We start from the raw sequence: 19,451 nt of genomic DNA, 5'->3' as shown, positions 1-19,451 counted from the left end.
CCTTGGTATCTAAGGAAACATAACTACTAACGTGACCCACCTGCTTTGAACACCAACACCGGGGCAAACAAGGTACATGTGTAGTCTTATATGCATCATACGCACCGGGAGCAACTTATTTGCGCGACACGGAAAGCTTTACGGCAGTCAGCGAGCTAATGTTAGTTGGTATCACATCACAGTGTTGTGCTAACGTAAGTAGCAACTGAAACCAGCCCCAAGCTAGAGAGTACACAAAGACACAGCACTGTAGCATTGCTAACTGACCCCTTTGTAAACAGTTGACAAGTTATTTGCATTTGAGCATATACTGCAAGTACAGCTTTATTCATTCAGTTATCGTTAAAAGTGTCGACTCGGTGGTAAAAAAAGAAGCTAGCTTCATTCAGTTATCAGAAAATGAATGCCACGATTCAGATTGAGTGTTTCTGATCATCATTCATTAATTTCAAAGTATATGTGTGTGAAATATGTCTCTAAATATATTTGTTTTATTGGATAGTAGTTACTTTCCGGGCCAATTACTCTTTTAATAATTTTAAATCGTCTTAACTTTTGTGCTTTAGACCAAACTAACCAAGTTACATGGAAAACTATGGTGGTTGTCATTTTATTTTTTATTTTTAAAGTACACATTAACGGATTCTCTGAAAATGTAGTCCCTGTACTTGATTTAACCTGATACAACTGTCCAGTGTCTGTGATTTTGCATACACCATCAACCAACACCAGTCTCTACTACCTGTTGATCCCCTGCGCTTCTTCCTCTCTGGCTTCTTTTCTTTGTTCTCTCAGTGGCGAAAGGAGGGAAACTAACGATGGAGGACCCCAATATTTACAATGTGCAAGGGAACCAAAACCTGCCACATGATCAGGACGCTTTGCTGGACCTGAGGCTTAATGTGTAAGTTTTCACTCCAAGTAACTGTTTTTCCCCCCACGTCCGTCTATTGTCTATAGCAACCTGTGCACGATGAGAAAACGTTTTACGGCAGTTTAGCGAGCTAACCGTTAGTCGGCCTTGCTAACGTAACTAGCTACTAAAGCTAGCCTCAGTCAAGCTAGCAAACACTGAAACTCTGAACCTTTCTTTATAAGTCCATGGTTACTTTCTTTTAAGAACATTTTTATTTAAATAAAGTTGTTTTATCGCGTTATAGTGAAGTGAAGCTAGCTTCATTCAGTTGGTTATAGGTCTACTGCTATGCCGAAAATGGACGCTAGCCGACGTTAACTGGAGGGTTTTAGACAAAGAAATTATTTATAAGGATATTTGTTCTGTTAGATAGTGGTAAACACCATTAATAGATTTTCGTGCAAGAGGCCTATTTTTTTTCTGAACTATGGCCACCGTCTTAGGACTCTTTCAGGGACCTGTGGCATAGTTTGTAAGTAAAGTTTTCACAGTGAGTAACTCTAAATGCCAGTTTTATGTCTGTCTCTTCCTCAGTAGTGATTGTGTTGGTTTATGTTTGTTTCTGCAGAAAAACTGTCCCCATCGCCACCGTTCCTATCAAGAGCGAGGAGCCTCAACAGCAAGCTGGACAAAAGGATGAGGTGGTAAGTGCAGCGGCAAACAATACCACTGAAAGTGTGATTTAGTGAATTCTTAGTGGTGTAATCTATCTGTAAACTAGAAAAATGACTTGTTTCATAAATAAAGTAGATGTCCTAACCGACTTCCCAAAAATATACTTTGCTAACACTGAATCTGTGGTGTCGTTAAATAATCAGTTTTATTGAATAATGTAAACTTCAGGGTATATTGTCTCTCTTTTCAAAGCTTATGAATGGACAAGTGCTGACTGAAAAGTCTGAAGAGAAGCAGTTGGAGCTGCCTGCAGGGATGTCAACTAAAGATGGTGCTACTGCCCCTGCCTTGGCCATCCCAGAAACAACCGACTACCCAGGAGAATATGGCTTCCAGCTTCGCTTTCATGACGCTGGCTCAACTAAGTCTGTCCCTAGCACTGTAAGTAATCCTTATTGTATCCTATCTTCAGTCTTTATATAATAGTTTCTACTCAAGCAGCTCTGAGACAACACCTCATTATTTCAGCCTTTAAATATTTCTCTGAATAGTTGCACTGATGGTAACATGTTTGACTTCCTGCCTGTGCTTTCTCTTAGTTTTCAGAGTCTCTGAATAAACTGTTTTGCCAGCTTGCCAAGAAGAGTCCTGTTGAAGTTGTGGTCAGTAAGGAGCCTCCTCAAGGAGCAATTCTCAGGGCCACAGCAGTTTATAAGAAGACCGAGCATGTGGCAGATGTAGTCCGCAGATGTCCCGTGCATCAGGATGAGGATGGTAAGAAAACACTTAAAAAAATAAATAAATGGTCATTAGATGCATGTGATTGTGATCAAAATAGTTCTGATGTGATTTCAATTTTTCCTAACCTTGTTTTCCATTTAGTTGTTGAGCATCGCAGCCATCTGATCAGAGTGGAAGGCAACGAGAGAGCTCAATACTTTGAAGACCCTCACACGAAGAGGCAGAGTGTGACTGTTCCTTATGAGCCTCCTCAGGTAAAACTGCCCCGCTTGTTTCAGCAGAGGCAAATATTTCTACTTTTATTTCTACCCATTCGCTACAGTGCAGCTTTACAGGTTTTTATGAGCATTGTCTTTTACTTTGATGTCGTTGTTTATCCCAAAAAACTGAAACCAACTAGTTTAGTGTATAAAAATGAGTTTTTGTGACATAGACACTAATATTTAATACTTAAAAGTATTACGAAACTGTGATGCTCGTAATTACTGAGAAGAACTTGGGATTGTGATCTCTTGTGTTCCCTTTTTACTTCAGGTTCTTTCAGTCTCAGTTGGCAGAAAATTAAAATGTGTACTTTCTTACTTCAGTCGGGCTCAGAGAAGACGACCATCCTGCTGAGTTTCATGTGTAACAGCTCCTGCATGGGGGCCAAGGACCGCAGACCCATCCTCACCATCCTGACCCTTGAAACTAAGGAGTAAGTGTTTCTTTTTATTCAGAGATAGTGAGGGTCGAGGGAGTGCCGCTTTATGTTTTGAGTAAGAACTGGCACATGGAGGAGGAAGATGATGCTGATCTTGTTTGTGCAGCCCAGGAAAACCTGTTGACCCTGACTGCTGTTCATTTGCTTCTCTAGGGGCTTGGTTTTGGGGCGACGTTGCTTTGAGGTGCGTATTTGTGCGTGGCCGGGAAGGGACCGCAAAGCTGATGAGGATAATAAGGACAAGACACCAAACGGAACCAAGCAGACGAAAAAACGGAGTATGTTTTTGTTGAGTTAAATTAAATACTAGTTTCTGTTCTTGCTTTCACTTTCCTTGCTAACATCACTTTTGTGTCTTAGAGAGCGCCCCTCCTCCTGACACAACTTCTGCAACGAAGTCCGAATGTGCTTTGAGTACGAAGGAAGAGGACAAGGATGTTTCTGATCTGCGTGTAAGTAAATATAGATGATACTGATCAGCCGTAATATTACGATGACTGACAGGTGACCTGAATAACACTGGTTATCTTTTTAGGATTTGAGCGACTTTGACAAGGGCCAAATTGTGGTTTCCAGACGACTCGGTCTGAGCGCCTCCAAAACTGCAGATCTCGTGGGATGTTCCCGGGCTGCAGTGGTCAGTGCCTATAAACAATGGTGCAAGGATGCAAAAGCAGTGAACCAGCGACAGGTTCAGTTCCAGCTCACTGACACACAACTAGAAAATGCTGAACCAAATGGAAACAAACCCAGCTAAAACCTCGACGGCGAGTTACGGAAATTTTGGATCACAAGGAGAAGCCCAAAGTGATCAAACTGTCATGTCCTGTCCTGGAGGTTGTCCTCCTTTCATTGAAGTTAGTGTTGTCCATCCAGCTGGGATAGAGTGACATCCACACACACATACGTCCTCTTGTATCCACCAGAGGGGATACAGATGCAGAGAGGCCCCATGGGCTGATCTTGAGGTCCTGCAACAGAGGTGGAGACGCAAGCAGGAAGCTCTCCTGACCTTCACTATCACTGGACTGACGCTGAGAGGAGAGAGCACAGGAAGAAGACCAGCAACACTGGAGTAGTACAGAAGAGGTGTCTGGTTTTTATTGTGGAGTGCAAGAGCACAGACTCGCAAGAGATGTGATTACATTTTAAGATTCCTCTTTAAATCAACAATTTATCAATCTCTGAGCTCTGAACCAGAGGTTTGCAGACAGCCAAATTTAGTCTTTGGTTGTATGAGCTCTGTTATATAATGTCCACTGTTATTTTTGAAGAACAATAAACTCATGCAGCAAAATGTGATTAAATGTTGTGAACTTTTTTTTTTTTCCTCTTGAGCTGCATCATTGCCAATCTGATCTGGACCTCTATATCTGTGAATCTATTTAAAGGTTAACATGAGGCTACATGGTTGCACAGGTGTGGGAAGTCACAGTCCACCGCCGTGACTCAACGTTTCTCATGGGCAGCAAAGAGGGGCTCGTCTTTGCTGCCCTAGTTGCCATTGTCTCTCTTCTCCACAGTCATAAATCCTTTTCTATTTCAGGTCACATGCCAAAGAGGTCACACTCGACATCTCACTCTCACCCCACCCCCCTGGTCCACAAACCCTCCCTGCACACAACAAAGCTCGGTCCTCCTCCTGCAGGCAACAGGTGGATGCTAAATTTGGGCCGTGCCACCTGTGGAAGCAGTGTGGGTGTGGTCAGGTTGAAGTTAGGATACGGGAGGTGTATTAGGGGCGTGTGTAGTGGGAGGGTTTACATGGGTGGGAAGAGTAGAGATCTGCCAAAGAGCTCGGTGGAAAAATATCCACACTACATGGCTTAATCAAAGGATTCCTCTCCGCCCCTTTCAGACTCAACCCCCACCTCACGCCACTCTCTCCTTGGAGCTGGCCGCCGTCGCCTTTTCCTTTTGCTGTCCTCATACGCACATTGAGAAACGGTGAGAGAAGAACCTGACACCACTCAACTAAAGCCAGGGCCTCGAGCACAGTCATGTGTGACTCTGACTAAATGCAGAGAAACTTTACACCATCAGAACATTTGTGTTGAGCCTCTGTCAACGTAGTTTAAGTAGTTATATATGCAACCAGTGGGAGACTTTTTTTTTTAAAATATTGTCACATGAATTCAAACAGAGAGAGACAAGAACACAGATAGAGCTACAGATTCAGAAAATGGCATAAATACACAACTTGGCTACCTTCAGTCAATATTTTCAACAGAAAACTGAACAAAATGTCACCTGTGTTGTCCCCAAACTTGAGGTGGCTGGTTGTGTGTTTGTTTTTACCGTTATCCGACCAGAAGAGTCACACCGCCACAAAGACGCAGACGTCACGTGACTCGCCCAGCTTGTGTAAATACTGTTCCTCCTTGTCATGACCTGTATATATGTATGTGTGTGTGTGTGTGTGCTTGGCGAGGTCAGCCAGTTCAAAATCATGCCCCGTGATGGATGGCAGGTGTTGAGCTGTATGGTCGCTGTCGGCGTGAGACAGGCAGCGTCGGGTCAGAGAGGGAAGTTATCTGATATTAGATTGTGCAATGAAAGACTTACTTGGCTTCTGACTTAAAAATTGCTAAGAAATGCAAGAAAGTTTTCAGTGTCATGCAAGTCTTGCTGGATGTGAGGGAGACTATGTGTTTAGTGCGTTAAGCACCGATGGGATCTGTACTTGATTATGGGTGTTATGTGGCTCTGCTGCAAAATTAGTGCTCGGAAAATTATGCAAGCAAAGGTTTTTGAGACTGTTATTTGGCTTTCAGAAATCTTCAATTCCAGCACTGCTTGCAGAAATGGTAAGAATACTCTTGTACCTCACGCACATTAAGATGAGTCTGCAGTTTTGGGCAAAACGTACTGTTTCTGATAACACCTTTCCAGCTTCCAAGTGCCTTTTGGAAAGGACAGAAGACACAAGCTTGTTGTCCTGGAATGTACCAAGAATAAAACAAAGATTTAAAAAAAAAAAAAACTTTAATAAGAGAGACTGTTAGATCCTAGTGTATTGTATTTTTAATGTTAAATCATTGCTCGCTGTACACAATTTATTCCTGCGGGGGGCAGTAACACGCACGGTATCCTCAAAACTGGCCAAAAACACCCGAAGAAGAAGAAGAACACGCCCTGACCACGCCCCCTTCCTCTCTGCAGGGATCCCAAAACAGATAATGCTAACTACTTTTACCATTTTAAACTGTCAGTACGCTACATTTGGAGTGACCCACCTGCTTTGAACACCAACAGCGTGGCACACGAGGTAGCCGAGTAGTCTTATATGCATCATACGCACCGAGAGCAACTTATTTGCGCGACACGGAAAGTTTTACGGCAGTTAGCTAGCTATTGTTGATGGGTCTCATATCACAATGTTGTGCTAACGTAAGTAGCAACTTAAAGCAACCCCGAGCTAGAGAGTACAAAACCACGCAGGACTGTAATTGCCAACTGACCCGTTTGTGCACAGCTGATAGTTATTTGGACTTGAGCACATAATGCAAATACAGTTTTATTCGTTCAGCATTATTCGTCCAGGTATCGCTAAGTGTCGACTCCTAGAAGCTATCTTCATTCAATTGTGGGCCGACAGTTATGAGAAAATGGACGTTAGCTAAGGTTCACGTGAGTGTTTCTGATCAAGAAGTCGACTCATCATTTGTTAATTTCGAAGTTTATGTGTGACATATGTCTCTAAGGATATTTGTTTACTGGGTAGTAGTTACTTTTCGGAGGAAAGGCCTACATATTCGGTGTGGCAGCAACCAATGTTTGAGATTTAGCTCTGATTCATCTGCAGTATTAAGATACTACAAAGTATGTTTCAAATCCCATTGTCGTTTTCCACTTGTGTTGTACACTTTTAATAGTTGAAAATCAGATATCTTGGCTTTTGTGCTTTCGGCCAAACTTACCAAATGATATGGAAAATTATGATGGTTGTATATATTTTTTTTTAAAGGACAAATGAAAATATTCTCTAAATAAACTTTTAGTCCTTGTACTTGATTTAACCTGATACAACTGGCCAGTTACTGTGATTTTACATACACCATCTGCCAACAACAGTCTTTACTACCTGTTGAACCCCCTGCATTTCCGCTCCTTCTGGTTCTCTCAGTGGTGAAAGAAGGGAAACTGATGATGGAGGAGCCCAATATTGACAATGTGCAAGGGAACCAAAACCTGCCAACAATTCAGGACTCTGTGAGGAACATGTGGCATAATCTGTAAGTAAAGTTTTCACAGTGAGTGACTCTAAATGCCAGTTTTATGTCCGTCTCTTCCTCAATAGTGATTGTGTTGGTTTATGTTTGTTTCTGCAGAGTAACTGTCCCCATCGCCTCCGTTCCTACCAAGAGTGAGGAGCCTCAACGGCAAGCTGGACAAAAGGATGAGGTGGTAAGTGCAGCGGCAAACAATACTCTGGCTGTTTTAAGGAGGCCATGGAGCAGTGGCTTCTTCCTTGCTGGGCAGCCTGTCAGGATGTTCAGTGCATTTTTCTGTAGATAGAAATATTTCTGTACCTATTTCGCCCACAGTCTTCAAAAAGTCATTCGGTGTTGTTCCGGGATTGATTGCACTTTTTTAAAACTAAGTCTATGTAAACCCCTGACCCACTGAAATTGTGATTTGGTGAATTCTTAATGAAGTAATCTGTCTGGAAACACATGTTAGAAAAATGACTCGTGTCATGAATAAAGTAGATGTCCTAACCGACTCGCCAAAAATATACTTTGCTAACGCTGAATCTGTGGTGTCGATAAACAATTAGTTTTATTGAATAATGTAAACTTCAGGGCTCAACTGTAAATACTGAGGCAGATCGTCTCTCTTTTCACAGACTGAAAAGTTTGAAAAGAAGCAGTTGGAGCTGCCTGCAGGGATGTCAACTAAAGATGGTGCTACTGCCCCTGCCTTGGCCGTCCCAGAAACAACCGACTACCCAGGAGAATATGGCTTCCAGCTTCGCTTTCATGACGCTGGCTCAACAAAGTCTGTCCCTAGTACTGTAAGTAATCCTTATTGTATCCTATCTTCAGTCTTTATATAATAGTTTCTACTCAAGCAGCTCTGAGACAACACCTCGTTATGTCAGCCTTTAAATATTTCTCTGAATAGTTGCACTGATGGTAACATGTTTGACTTCCTGCCTGTGCTTTCTCTTAGTTTTCAGAGTCTCTCAACAAACTGTTTTGCCAGCTTGCCAAGAAGAGTCCTATTGAAGTTCTGGTTAGTAAGGAGCCTCCTCAAGGAGCAATTCTCAGGGCCACAGCAGTTTATAAGAAGACCGAGCATGTGGCAGATGTAGTCCGCCGATGTCCTGTGCATCAGGATGAAGATGGTAAGAAAACACTTAAAAAGTGATGCATATGTTTGTGATCAAAATAGTTCTGATGTGATTTAAATTTTTCCTAACCTTGTTTTACGTTTAGTTGTTGAGCATCGCAGCCATCTGATCAGAGTGGAAGGCAACGAGAGAGCTCAGTATTTTGAAGACCCTCACACGAAGAGGCAGAGTGTGACTGTTCCTTATGAGCCTCCTCAGGTAAAACTGCCCCGCTTCTTTCAGCAGAGGCAAATATTTCTACTTTTATTTCTACCCATTCGCTACAGTGCAGCTTTACAGCTTTTTATGAGCATTGTCTTTTACTTTGATGTCGTTGTTTATCCCAAAAAACTGAACTCCCGAAAAACTGAAACCCGCATGGAAATTAATTTTTTGTGATATATACACAGTCGTGGCCTGGCCACAAAAACAGGAAGACACACCAGTATTTTGATTAAACAATACTTTATTTATTCACCAAATTTTGCCACATAAATGTGCCAAGTTAAGAATCAACATATGAGATGTGGAAGTCAGTAAAATCAGCAGTGTATGATGTGTATGATGTGCATGAGTGAAGAGTATGTGTGCAAATTTTGTAGGAGACATATGGATAACCTAAATGAAAAGAACCAAACAGGAATGTGAAGTGCCTGAGAAGAAGAGCAGACAGATCCTGATTAGACAGGTTGGACCTATGTTACCTTGGCACACTGGGCGTCACAGGTGCTCCAGATCATTTGGCTACCTGCAGAAGAGACAGAGGTTACTCTCATAACACAACCAGGTTATGACACCAGAGATCATCACAACACTAAAACTGAATTACATAATTAAAAGGACTGTGATCCTCATAATCACTGAAAAGAACGTGAACATTTGGAGCATAGAAATTGCGAATTTACAAATGGTCTCGTTCCCTTTTTACTTCAGGTTCTTTCAGTCTCATTTGGCAGAAAATTAAAATGTGTACTTATTCTTATTTCAGTCGGGCTCAGAGAAGACGACCATCCTGCTGAGTTTCATGTGTAACAGCACCTGCATGGGGGCCAAGAACCGCAGACCCATCCTCACCATCCTGACCCTTGAAACTAAGGAGTAAGTGTTTCTTTTTATTCAGAGATAGTGAGGGTCGAGATAGTGCAAATGTAGGTTTAGAGTAAGAACTGATGCATTTCTTTTGCCTGTGCAGAATGTATTTATAGTTAGAGGTGTGACCAACATGAAAACCAAAGAGCTGTCTATGGGTGAAAAGCAAGAAATTTGTGAAGTGGAGAAAAGATGGAAAATTAATCGGAGCCATTGCACAAACATCGGCCAAAGCCAGTACAACCATTTTGAATCTCCTGAAGAAATCAGTGGTGTAATAAATATAACAGGCGACCAAGGAGCAGCAGTTGACGACAGAAACATTGTGAGAGCTGTAAAGAACGACCCTAAAACAACTGTCGGTGACAGCAACAACCTCCAGAGGGCAGGAGTGAAGTTATCACAAGCTGCTGTTCACAGAAGACTTCATCTACTAAAGTACAGAGGCAGGAATAGAAAGGCCAGGCTGGAATTTGCCAAAAAGTACAGAGACAAGCCTCAGATATTCTGGGACAAAGTTTTATGTACGGATGGTACAAAGATTGACCTTTAGCAAAGTGATGGGAAGGGAGAGTGAAATGATCTGCTTGTTATCCCGAACACGTAACGTCATGGCTTGGCCTTACATGACCTCTTTTGAGACGGGCTCATTAATCTTCTCTATCTTAATGTAACACGTGATGGCAGCAGCAAAGCGAACTCAGAAGTCTACAGAAACATTTTGTGTAACGATTTAAATAAAGATGCAGCCAGATCCTTCATCATGCAGCAAAATAATGACCCAAAACAACAAAAGAGTTCATCAGCAGTAATGTTGATCTCTTGTCTCATATTTCATCTTTTGATCTGTCCTCACTTTTTTTGAATACTTTTTGTCTGGAGCGTACATGGAGGAGGAAGATGATGCCGATTTTGTTTGTGCAGCCCAGGAAAACCTGTTGACCCTGACTGCTGTTCATTTGCTTCTCTAGGGGCTTGGTTTTGGGGCGACGTTGCTTTGAGGTGCGTATTTGTGCGTGGCCGGGAAGGGACCGCAAAACTGATGAGGCAAATAAGGACAAGACACCAAATGGAACCAAAACCAAGCAGACGAAAAAACGGAGTATGTTTTTGTTGAGTTAAATTAAATATCAGTTTCTGTTCTTGCTTTCACTTTCCTTGCTAACATCACTTTTGTGTCTTAGAGAGCGCCCCTCCTCCTGACACAACTTCTGCAACGAAGTCCGAATGTGCTTTGAGTGCGAAGGAAGAGGACAAGGATGTTTCTGATCTGCGTGTAAGTAAATATAGATGACACTGATCAGCCGTAATATTACGATGACTGACAGGTGACCTGAATAACACTGATTATCTTTTTAGGATTTGAGCGACTTTGACAAGGGCCAAATTGTGATTTCCAGACGACTCGGTCTGAGTGCCTCCAAAACTGCAGATCTCGTGGGATGTTCCCGGGCTGCAGTGGTCAGTGCCTATAAACAATGGTGCAAGGATGCAAAAGCAGTGAACCAGCGACAGGTTCAGTTCCAGCTCACTGACACACAACTAGAAAATGCTGAACCAAATGGAAACAAACCCAGCTAAAACCTTGACGGCGAGTTAAAAAAAATAGAGTTATTAGATGAAAAGGAGAAGCCCAAAGTGATCAAACTGTCATGTCCTGTCCTGGAGGTTGTCCTCCTTTCATTGAAGTTAGTGTTGTCCATCCAGCTGGGATAGAGTGACATCCACACACATACGTCCTCTTGTATCCACCAGAAGGGATACAGATGCAGAGAGGCCCCATGGGCTGATCTTGAGGTCCTGCAACAGAGGTGGAGACGCAAGCAGGAAGCTCTCCTGACCTTCACTATCACTGGACTGACGCTGAGAGGAGAGCGCACAGGAAGAAGACCAGCAACACTGGAGTAGTACAGAAGAGGTGTCTGGTTTTGATTGTGGAGTGCAAGAGCACAGACTCACAAGAGATGTGATTACATTTTAAGATTCCTCTTTAAATCAACAATTTATCAATCTCTGAGCTCTGAACCAGAGGTTTGCAGACAGCCAAATTTAGTCTTTGGTCCAGTTGTATGAGCTCTGTTATATAATGTCCACTTATTTTTGAAGAACAATAAACTCATGTCGAATGATGTGATTCAATGTTGTGAACTTTTTTCCTCCCTCTTAAGATGCATCATCACCAATTTGACACACTTAAGAATGAAAAATAATAATAAAGAAGTTAGATAAACTGGGATACATAATAGTTCCTAAACATTTTGGGGTTTTAAATTCTCCAGAGGACAAGCGGTTACAGAAAATGAAGGAGTATATGCAGGGGTGCAAATCTGATGTCAGGATTGGGGGCGGGGCATGAATATATGAAAGAGTTGACGTTTCGTTTTTCTGTTATGGTGCATTTACTGTACGTGGCTTCCGACTGCTCATTACGGGCCAGCAAACTTTGTACTGAATGCATCAGGCTGTATTTTAATATGAAGACTTTATTTATGTCAAAGCCACTTGTGTGGTACCACATAGGCTTGTATTTCTTATTCTTATTATATAACAAAGAGTAATGTCTTACGCTAAACTTAAAAACACACAAAATAAATGTTCTCGATGGCTTGCAACTTTTGAGTGATCTTATTCGTGAACAGAAATTTTCGCAATAAAACATGACGCCATTTTGCCGATAATATCGTTAAATATTTTTAGGTTCCAGCAAAGTCCCTGTTTCTTGCAACTTAATTTTCTCCGCTACTCTTTAATGCCAAAGCATTTCCTACAGTCGTGAACGCAGCAGTGAGATGTCACCGTCAGGAGAGCAGCTCGCTCTGTGATTGGTCACTGTGCAGCTTTAAGAGCTGGCCCCGCCTCCTTTCTTTTTGTGGGAATCCCCAACAACAACAACGTGCTCCGCGTTATCTCAAAATATTTTGGCTTTTTCGACAGTTTCAGCTCGTTTCCTTTGCGGTCACCAGTGACTCATCTTGTCTGGACAGCGACAGCGGGACTTTCAAGGTAGATGTATAGTCACATACGTCTCATTCATTGAGGCGACCCCCCGAGAGCAACTTATTTGCACCATAGGCAAAGTTTTACGGCAGTTTAGCTAGCTAACGTTAGTCGGTCGAATGCGCAACGTCGTGCTAACGTAGTTAGCTCCTTAAGCTAGCTCCAGTCAAGCTAGCGAACACAAAACTCCGACTCCTTGTTTTGAAGTCTTTAGGTACTTGCCTTTAAAGACATTTTTATTAAAAATATTGTTTTTTTTCGTCGAGTTATAGTGAAAAGTGTCGACTCGGTGGTGAAATGAAGCTAGCTTCATTCAGTTGGTCAAAGGCCTACTGCTATGCAGAAAATGGACGCTAGCCGACGTTCACTTGAGTGTTTGTGTTAAAGAAGTCTATTAATTGAGGTTTACTTCAACTTTTATACGTGTGAAATATTTCTCTAACAATATTTGTTTTATTAGGTAGTAGTTAACATCCGTCCCGTTAACATTTAGCTGGCATTGGTACATTTTCGGGCGAGAGGCCTACTTTTTTTCTAAACTCTCGTTGGCAGTTTTGAAGCAACTCTCGTTTGAAATTTATTTCTGATTCACCAGCGAGACTTTAATAATACAGACTATGTCTGAATCCTCGTCGTTGTTTTTTTACTTTTATGTCCTCAAACGAGTTTTCTTTGCATTTGTTTTTATTCGTCATACCTGGCCCGAGATTTGCTGCATAAATCTGTGTCTGTAGGTGTAAATTAGGTTTATTGTTTTTGTGCTTTAGGCCTAACTAAACATAAAGACATGACTTTGGATTATTGGAAATGTTGATGTTGTCTATTTTTTTTTATTTTGTTTTTAAAAAAAAAGTAGAAAAGGTTAATTTAAGTTGATGGAGCTGACCATGTGGAGATTTTGATTGTTTTTGCATACCTCCCCAGCCAAACTCAAGTGCTTACTTCCTGCTCTTACTTCCTGTGTCAGCAGTGAAAGGAGGGAAACTAATGATGGAGGAGCCAGGTTTTGGCAGCTTATCATTGAGTCAGGACCCTTCTTTCAGGGAGCTGTGGCAGAATGTGTAAGTAAAGTTTTCATTCTCGCATCTCTTAAAACGTCGGCCATCTCCCGAATAGCGTTCATGTCGGTGTGTGTGTTTGTTTTTGCAGAGTAACTCCTTCCCTGTCTGAAATTCCGATTAAGACGGAGGACACCCAAGGACAAAATGGTCCAATGAATTTGTTTGTAAGTGTGAATATCTGTACCTTTTGCTGCGGAATATTACACTAAATCATGGAAGAAGAGAGCGTAAGTTGAGATTGAATATTAATAATGATAGTAACTTCAATCTGAACACGTTTATTTTCACAGTTCTTGAATGATCAAGAGCTTACCGAGGGATTTGATGAGAAGCTGTTCGAACTACCAGCAGACCCTTTTGCTGCCGACAGTGTCACTCCCCCGGCCTTCACCGTCCCTGTCACTACGGACTACCCAGGAGAGTATGGTTTCCAGCTTCGTTTTCAGGATTCTGGTGTAGCCAAGTCTGTCACCACCACGGTAAGTAATGTAATGTAAAAACTAAATATTTTTAAACAGACTGGTAATTGTGCTGCAGGTCATTTTATAGGGTTATAACTTTTCAGTGGGAGGCAAATTACCGAAATACCAACATATCATGCAACCAAACATGGCAGGGAGCGGAAGTCTGCTGCTTGAGACAAAGGGGATTTTTTATTTTTTTAACAGCTGCTCATATTTTAGGCAATAGTCAGTGTTCAGCTTAATTTCTTCTGTCGATAGTAGACATTTAATATGAAGAAACTCTCATCTAGGAAATTGTTAAATTTCAGTGGATGACGTTGAATTCATCTATAGAGAACTTTAAAAGTTAAACTTTACTGTAGTAATCTAAGTTAGGTGATTTAACCCACAAAATTATTATTCAGTTATAACTCGATGTGTAACGTTTTAAAACCTTTTTTGAATAAGATATAAAATAAATATCTTACCTCATCACTGCATTTTAAAATCCACTCTTTCGTATACTCCTGGTGGCGTTCATGTGGAATCTTATTCATTGTGACGATTCGCTACATTTTTAAAGTCTGGAGTCGGTCACTGTATTGAAAGAGCCAATGGTGTTGGTGTTTCCTTGCCGAGTCACCCGTCAGTGCAATATGGTTGGCCAGTTTAGTCGAGGTTAGGGTGGTCTTGTGTGATACTCCCGCCTCCTGCGACTTACGGCCTGGTCTGTGAGAGAGGTGTAGTCTGTTGGTAAAGCACAGCCCTGACATGACGGGGCATGTTCCCACACGGTCTCCCTTCAGATGAGAAAGGGTTAAAAACGGACAAAGGCAAGTTTTAAAAGAATATCACATTTTAATTTGACGAATCTGGTTTTACTGGTCAAATAACTTGACAAGTATCAAAGTTTTAGGTTCTTTAGTGTAGAAAGTTTTTGATCACTTTTTAAAGTGTTTTAGCTTCAGTCTTTACGTAATAGTTTCTACTGAGGCAGCAGTGCTTGTGATTTAAGCCTTTATATGTGTCTCCATATAGTTGCACTGATGCTAACATGTTTGACTTCCTTCCTGTGCTTTCTCTTAGTTTTCGGAGTGTCTGAATAAACTATTTTGCCAGCTTGCGAAGACCAGTCCAATTGAAATCCTGGTTGGTAAGGAGCCTCCTCAAGGGGCAGTTCTCAGGGCCACAGCAGTTTATAAGAAGACCGAGCACGTGGCAGATGTGGTCCGTAGATGTCCCCACCATCAGAATGAGGACGGTAGGGAAAACATTTCAAATGGTGAATGGTTGTTGGATATGTTGTTGTGATTTTATTTCTTCCTAACCTTGTTTTCCCATTTAGCTTTTGAGCATCGCAGCCATCTGATCAGAGTGGAGGGCACTCAGTCTGCCCAGTATTACGAAGATGTCCACACAAAGAGGCAGAGCGTCACTGTCCCCTATGAGCCCCCACAGGTAAAACTGTCCATTTTATTTTACAGTAATATTTTATTACGCATTTAATAGGACTGTGATCCATGTGATCACTGTAGAGTGGCATTACTACCAACAAAAATGTTAAAATGTTTACAGCATGAAAATATAAAAATAACATAATGTGATTACTGTCACAAACGGTCTTACTGTAAATGTTTTTTTTTTTTTTTTTCTGTTTTAGTTGGGGTCCGAAATGACAACCATCCTGCTGAGCTTCATGTGCAACAGCTCCTGCATGGGGGGCATGAACCGCAGACCCATCCTCACCATCCTGACCCTCGAAACTCTAGAGTAAGTCTTGTTACCCTTTGAAAGTGGAGCACTGGTATATGTAGGAGGCAGTGCAATGTACAGAGAATAAGAATTTACAGAAAACATTTTACTGTTTTTAAGTGACAACAGATTTTTTACAAATTAAGTAAAAGGTGGCTTGTTTTAAATAAATAATGACATGAGTATTCACTCTCTTCAGTGTGAATGAATTCCAGCCAAATGGTGCTAGTAATGTCACAATCTTTGAACGTGTCTCATGTGGCTGTAGTATGAAAACATCCAGGTCTGGAATACCAGGTCACTGGTTATTTATGGTTAAAGTATTTATGGTTAAAATTACACCATGAAGGCTGTCCTCAATAACCGAGTAACTGTGCAAAGAGGAAACTAGTGAGGGAGACCACCGAGACACCTACTTTTAAAAGAGTTAAGAGATGGGAGGGAGTCTAAAGCGACCACTTGTACAGGTTGCACTGGTGTTTCCCCATTTAAAGCTTTAGAGAAAGCCACAGTCACATTAAATCAGACTAGACCATGGTGGTGGTGGCAACATCATGTTGTGAGGTTGCTTCACCGCAGCAGACCCAAGGAAATAAAAGGGGAGCATTTCCAAGAGGTTTATGAGGTTTTTATTGACCGCAGGAAAGCGTTCTCATATTGTATGTATTTGATTTCCTTCTCCAGGGGACTGGTTTTGGGACGGAGGTGCTTTGAGGTGCGTGTCTGCGCATGCCCAGGAAGGGACCGCAAAACTGAGGAGGAAAACAAGCAGAAGACCCAGAACGGAACCAAACAAACTAAAAAACGAAGTATGTTTTTGTTGTTGCTTTAAATTTGATTTGAGTTTCTGTTCCTGCTTTTGCTCTCCTTGCTAACCCCACCTTTGTGTGTTAGAGACCGCCCCTCCTCCTGATACAGCTACTGCGAAGAAGTCCAAATGTGCCTCGAGTACCGAGGATGAGGACAAAGAAATGTTTGTTCTGCACGTAAGTAAATATACATGCAGTTACATCTGAGTACGTTCACTTGATTTGTGTACTGTTTGGATAACTTTTAATTTCTGCTGCAGATTCGCGGGCGTGAGCGTTATGAAATGCTGAAAAAAATCAATGATGGCCTGGAGCTACTTGACAAAGATGGGTAAGATGAGACCCCGTTAAAAAAAAAATTTGAGTAGAGCTACACCTTTTCTAGGATTATATCAATCAACTCTAAGTCATAAAAAGCCATTTCATTTAGCCCATATCTGTCACACCTCCTTTAATAAATGTAGACTGAGTGTTTTTTGTCCAACATTGTCTCCACAGCAAAGCCAAGTCCAAGGCCGCTACGAAAAGTGCGTTTCCTCAGCCCACGAATGGAAAGAGACTCCTGCACAAAGGCGACAAAAGTGACAGCGACTGAGCGTCAAGTTGCCTTCATCGTCTCTATATGCTTCCAAGCCATCGGTTTGTTTCAAGTTTTTACATGTCATGAGTTGGATCCTTTAACTGTACTGCCTGATCAAGTACTGTACTGTACTGTACAGTGTTGTGCTGTTTTTATTTTTTTTCCACATATGCAAATAAAGGTTGAATGGATTATGCGAGGGAGAGCAGTTCGTCCAGTTAAGTGGCTGGTCCTCTCCTCACTGCTCTCGTTGCTTTTGAAGATCCTGGGAAATAACTCAGATCTAAACCCTAGTTTGATTTGCTTAGAACCAGATGTTGGGCTGCCACCTAAACTGGGGAGGGACTGGATTTAATCAGTGTTACAATTTGCAGGGAATTTATTTAATTTGACTTCAACATTTTATGTTAATCATGTTGTCGGTTATAATGCATTTACTCCAATTCAGTCAGGGATTAACTAAAGAGTTTACGTCTTGGTTTTTAAATGACATTTGCTTTGAATATCGTTACAATCTTCATTGAGTGACAAAAGAACACGTAGAGGTCCAGTGTGTAGGATTTAGTGACATCCAGTGGAGAGGTTGAGCATAGCAGTTACTTGAATCCCTGCATTGGTGAGTTAAAAAATGACCCCCCCGCCCCCTCTATAGCTCTGTGTTGATTTGTCTTGTATGACTTACTGTAGGAACATGGCTGTACTTGATGGAAGAGTTCTTGTTCTCTGTAGATGTGAAGAGTTCATTCCAGGCTAACAAAAGCACCATCATTCACATCCTAATTTAAAAAAAAAAACAGTTTTCCATTCATGCTAATAGGTTCACTTGACTCCCACGCACTGGACCTTTATTCAGTTAAGACCGTTCTGAGTTGAAGCATATATGTGAGTAGAAAGGATCTGAATCTTAACACAAGTCACTGCCGTTTATTGGAAAGAGTATAAAGACGTACTTGTAAAAGCTGTATCGATGTTTACCTCCCATAACGTTTCTGTACTGTACCCTAACCCAGACCGATTCATACACTGTCAGAATGCTTTTACCTGTTCATGTGTTACCGTTGGGAGGCCAACTCTGTCCTGTTTTGATTATATTTACTGTATAAGTATGTGTAAAATTCAAGAAAAGACACAGAAGCCAGTCTAAAGCAAAACTAACTAATGCTTAATGCACAGCATGGTGTTAACTAATTGTATGTCAGTGGGGCTTGTTGTTTTTCTTTTCTTCCTTATTACAAGGAGCTGTAAATAGATTTTCAAGTATCTGTATATTATCTGTAGCGTTGCCTCTTTTTACGTAATGATGCTCATAGGGAACATGTTTTGTAATGATTTGGTAGATAAAGGGCTGGCTGGATCACCCCCCCAAATTAATATTCTGTGTATTCCAAGCAACTGGGTTAAGATTTTAAAGATGAGGTTTTAAACTGACTTCAACTGTTTTCCTCCCACAGAACAAGCTGCCATTTAATCAGCACTTCAGGTTAATGTGACCAATCACTGTCCTCGGATAAAACCACTCTGCTAACAACGACTGCGATATTTTCCATGCTGGTAGCTATTCGTTTAGCGGTACAGTGGACCCCTGTCCTACCAGAGGCAGAGTCACCTGCATGTGTCCTGTTGATGATTTTTGTGTCATTCCCCTCACTGCCAGAAGGGGAGACAAAATTCCCACAAGGCGCTTTAAAGGCATTTCCTGTATTTGTTTCTGTATCTTTATAGATTATTTTAGGAACATAGTTTTGTATAAGATTTTTATCTTTCTATATTTTTTGTCACTTTTTTCACGGCTTCTTTTTGTACTAATTTGTGTTTTTGTTACTCAAAGCTTAAAGCCAAAATAAATGCTTTACATAATCAATGTATTTTTGTCTTCTGTGAGACACTGCCAGTGTCTGTTAGTACTTTACATGTTAGGAATATGGATGCAAAACCATATGAATGGAGACTTGTGGTAGGGCTGGACGCTAAATTGAATTTCGATTTCGATTTTGGCTTCGCTCGATCATGAACACGATATAATGGTCACAGACCGATCGTTCTGCCGCACGACATGTCTTCCATCTCTACCTGTGCGCTCCGCTCCGCCCCGCCCGTGCCTGTGAAATGGTCGCTCTCTGCCACGCAGGTGCGTATTGCCAGTGGGTTTTGGGGGAAAAACGTGTAGAAGAAGACAATAGAAGAAGGTAAAAATGCAGACTTTGGTCGGGAAGAAAGGTAAAGCGAATTCTGTGTTGCGGAAACACTTCGGTTTCCGGGGAATTTGACTCGGAATTTGTGCAAGGTATGTCACGCAAGCTTGCGTGACTGCACCTCAAGGGAGCACGACCAAATTATTTAACCAAGTCCACACACAGAGTAATATATGACCAAGCAGTGAAAAAATAATAATAAAAAAAAAAAAACTCAA

The 19,451-nt window shown here is 41.5% G+C and overlaps 3 protein-coding genes across 9 annotated transcripts; all 3 read left to right on the top strand.

Moving 5' to 3' along the window:
• LOC311488010 (cellular tumor antigen p53-like) lies at positions 1-4,307 on the top strand. Of its 2 annotated transcripts, XM_084544513.1 has the most exons (10): positions 1-72; positions 796-904; positions 1,485-1,560; positions 1,784-1,972; positions 2,131-2,305; positions 2,414-2,526; positions 2,860-2,969; positions 3,129-3,253; positions 3,336-3,427; positions 3,511-4,307. In XM_084544513.1, exons 2-10 carry the CDS (start codon positions 819-821, stop codon positions 3,730-3,732), a joined length of 1,188 nt encoding a protein of 395 aa, XP_084400639.1. In that variant the 5' UTR covers positions 1-72; positions 796-818; the 3' UTR covers positions 3,733-4,307. The 2 variants fall into 2 exon arrangements, with proteins under 2 accessions (XP_084400639.1, XP_084400640.1); XM_084544514.1 differs by lacking the exon at positions 1-72 and having other exon boundaries at positions 693-904.
• LOC311487981 (cellular tumor antigen p53-like) lies at positions 169-11,533 on the top strand. 5 transcript variants are annotated; one of them, XM_084544475.1, is made up of 10 exons: positions 169-194; positions 7,102-7,210; positions 7,307-7,382; positions 7,825-7,992; positions 8,151-8,325; positions 8,417-8,529; positions 9,299-9,408; positions 10,371-10,501; positions 10,584-10,675; positions 10,759-11,533. In XM_084544475.1, the coding sequence occupies exons 2-10, from the start codon at positions 7,122-7,124 to the stop codon at positions 10,978-10,980; spliced, it is 1,176 nt and encodes a 391-aa protein (XP_084400601.1). In that variant the 5' UTR covers positions 169-194; positions 7,102-7,121; the 3' UTR covers positions 10,981-11,533. The 5 variants fall into 5 exon arrangements, with proteins under 5 accessions (XP_084400601.1, XP_084400597.1, XP_084400598.1 ...); XM_084544471.1 differs by lacking the exon at positions 169-194 and adding an exon at positions 5,695-5,782; XM_084544472.1 differs by lacking the exon at positions 169-194 and adding an exon at positions 6,121-6,243.
• A 712-nt stretch (positions 11,534-12,245) lies between these two features.
• On the top strand, positions 12,246-18,902 carry LOC311494206 (cellular tumor antigen p53-like). 2 transcript variants are annotated; one of them, XM_084553136.1, is made up of 12 exons: positions 12,246-12,402; positions 13,364-13,457; positions 13,546-13,621; positions 13,748-13,936; positions 14,987-15,161; positions 15,246-15,358; positions 15,561-15,670; positions 16,337-16,461; positions 16,547-16,638; positions 16,722-16,792; positions 16,960-17,100; positions 18,493-18,902. In XM_084553136.1, exons 2-11 carry the CDS (start codon positions 13,384-13,386, stop codon positions 17,054-17,056), a joined length of 1,122 nt encoding a protein of 373 aa, XP_084409262.1. In that variant the 5' UTR covers positions 12,246-12,402; positions 13,364-13,383; the 3' UTR covers positions 17,057-17,100; positions 18,493-18,902. The 2 variants fall into 2 exon arrangements, with proteins under 2 accessions (XP_084409262.1, XP_084409263.1); XM_084553137.1 differs by having other exon boundaries at positions 12,263-12,402; positions 13,367-13,457.
• Positions 18,903-19,451: the final 549 nt, after the last annotated feature.

This window comes from Chelon labrosus, assembly GCF_963514085.1.
Source record: "Chelon labrosus genome assembly, chromosome: 1".
Lineage (NCBI taxonomy): Eukaryota > Metazoa > Chordata > Actinopteri > Mugiliformes > Mugilidae > Chelon > Chelon labrosus.
This window is presented reverse-complemented; position numbering and strand designations above follow the sequence as displayed.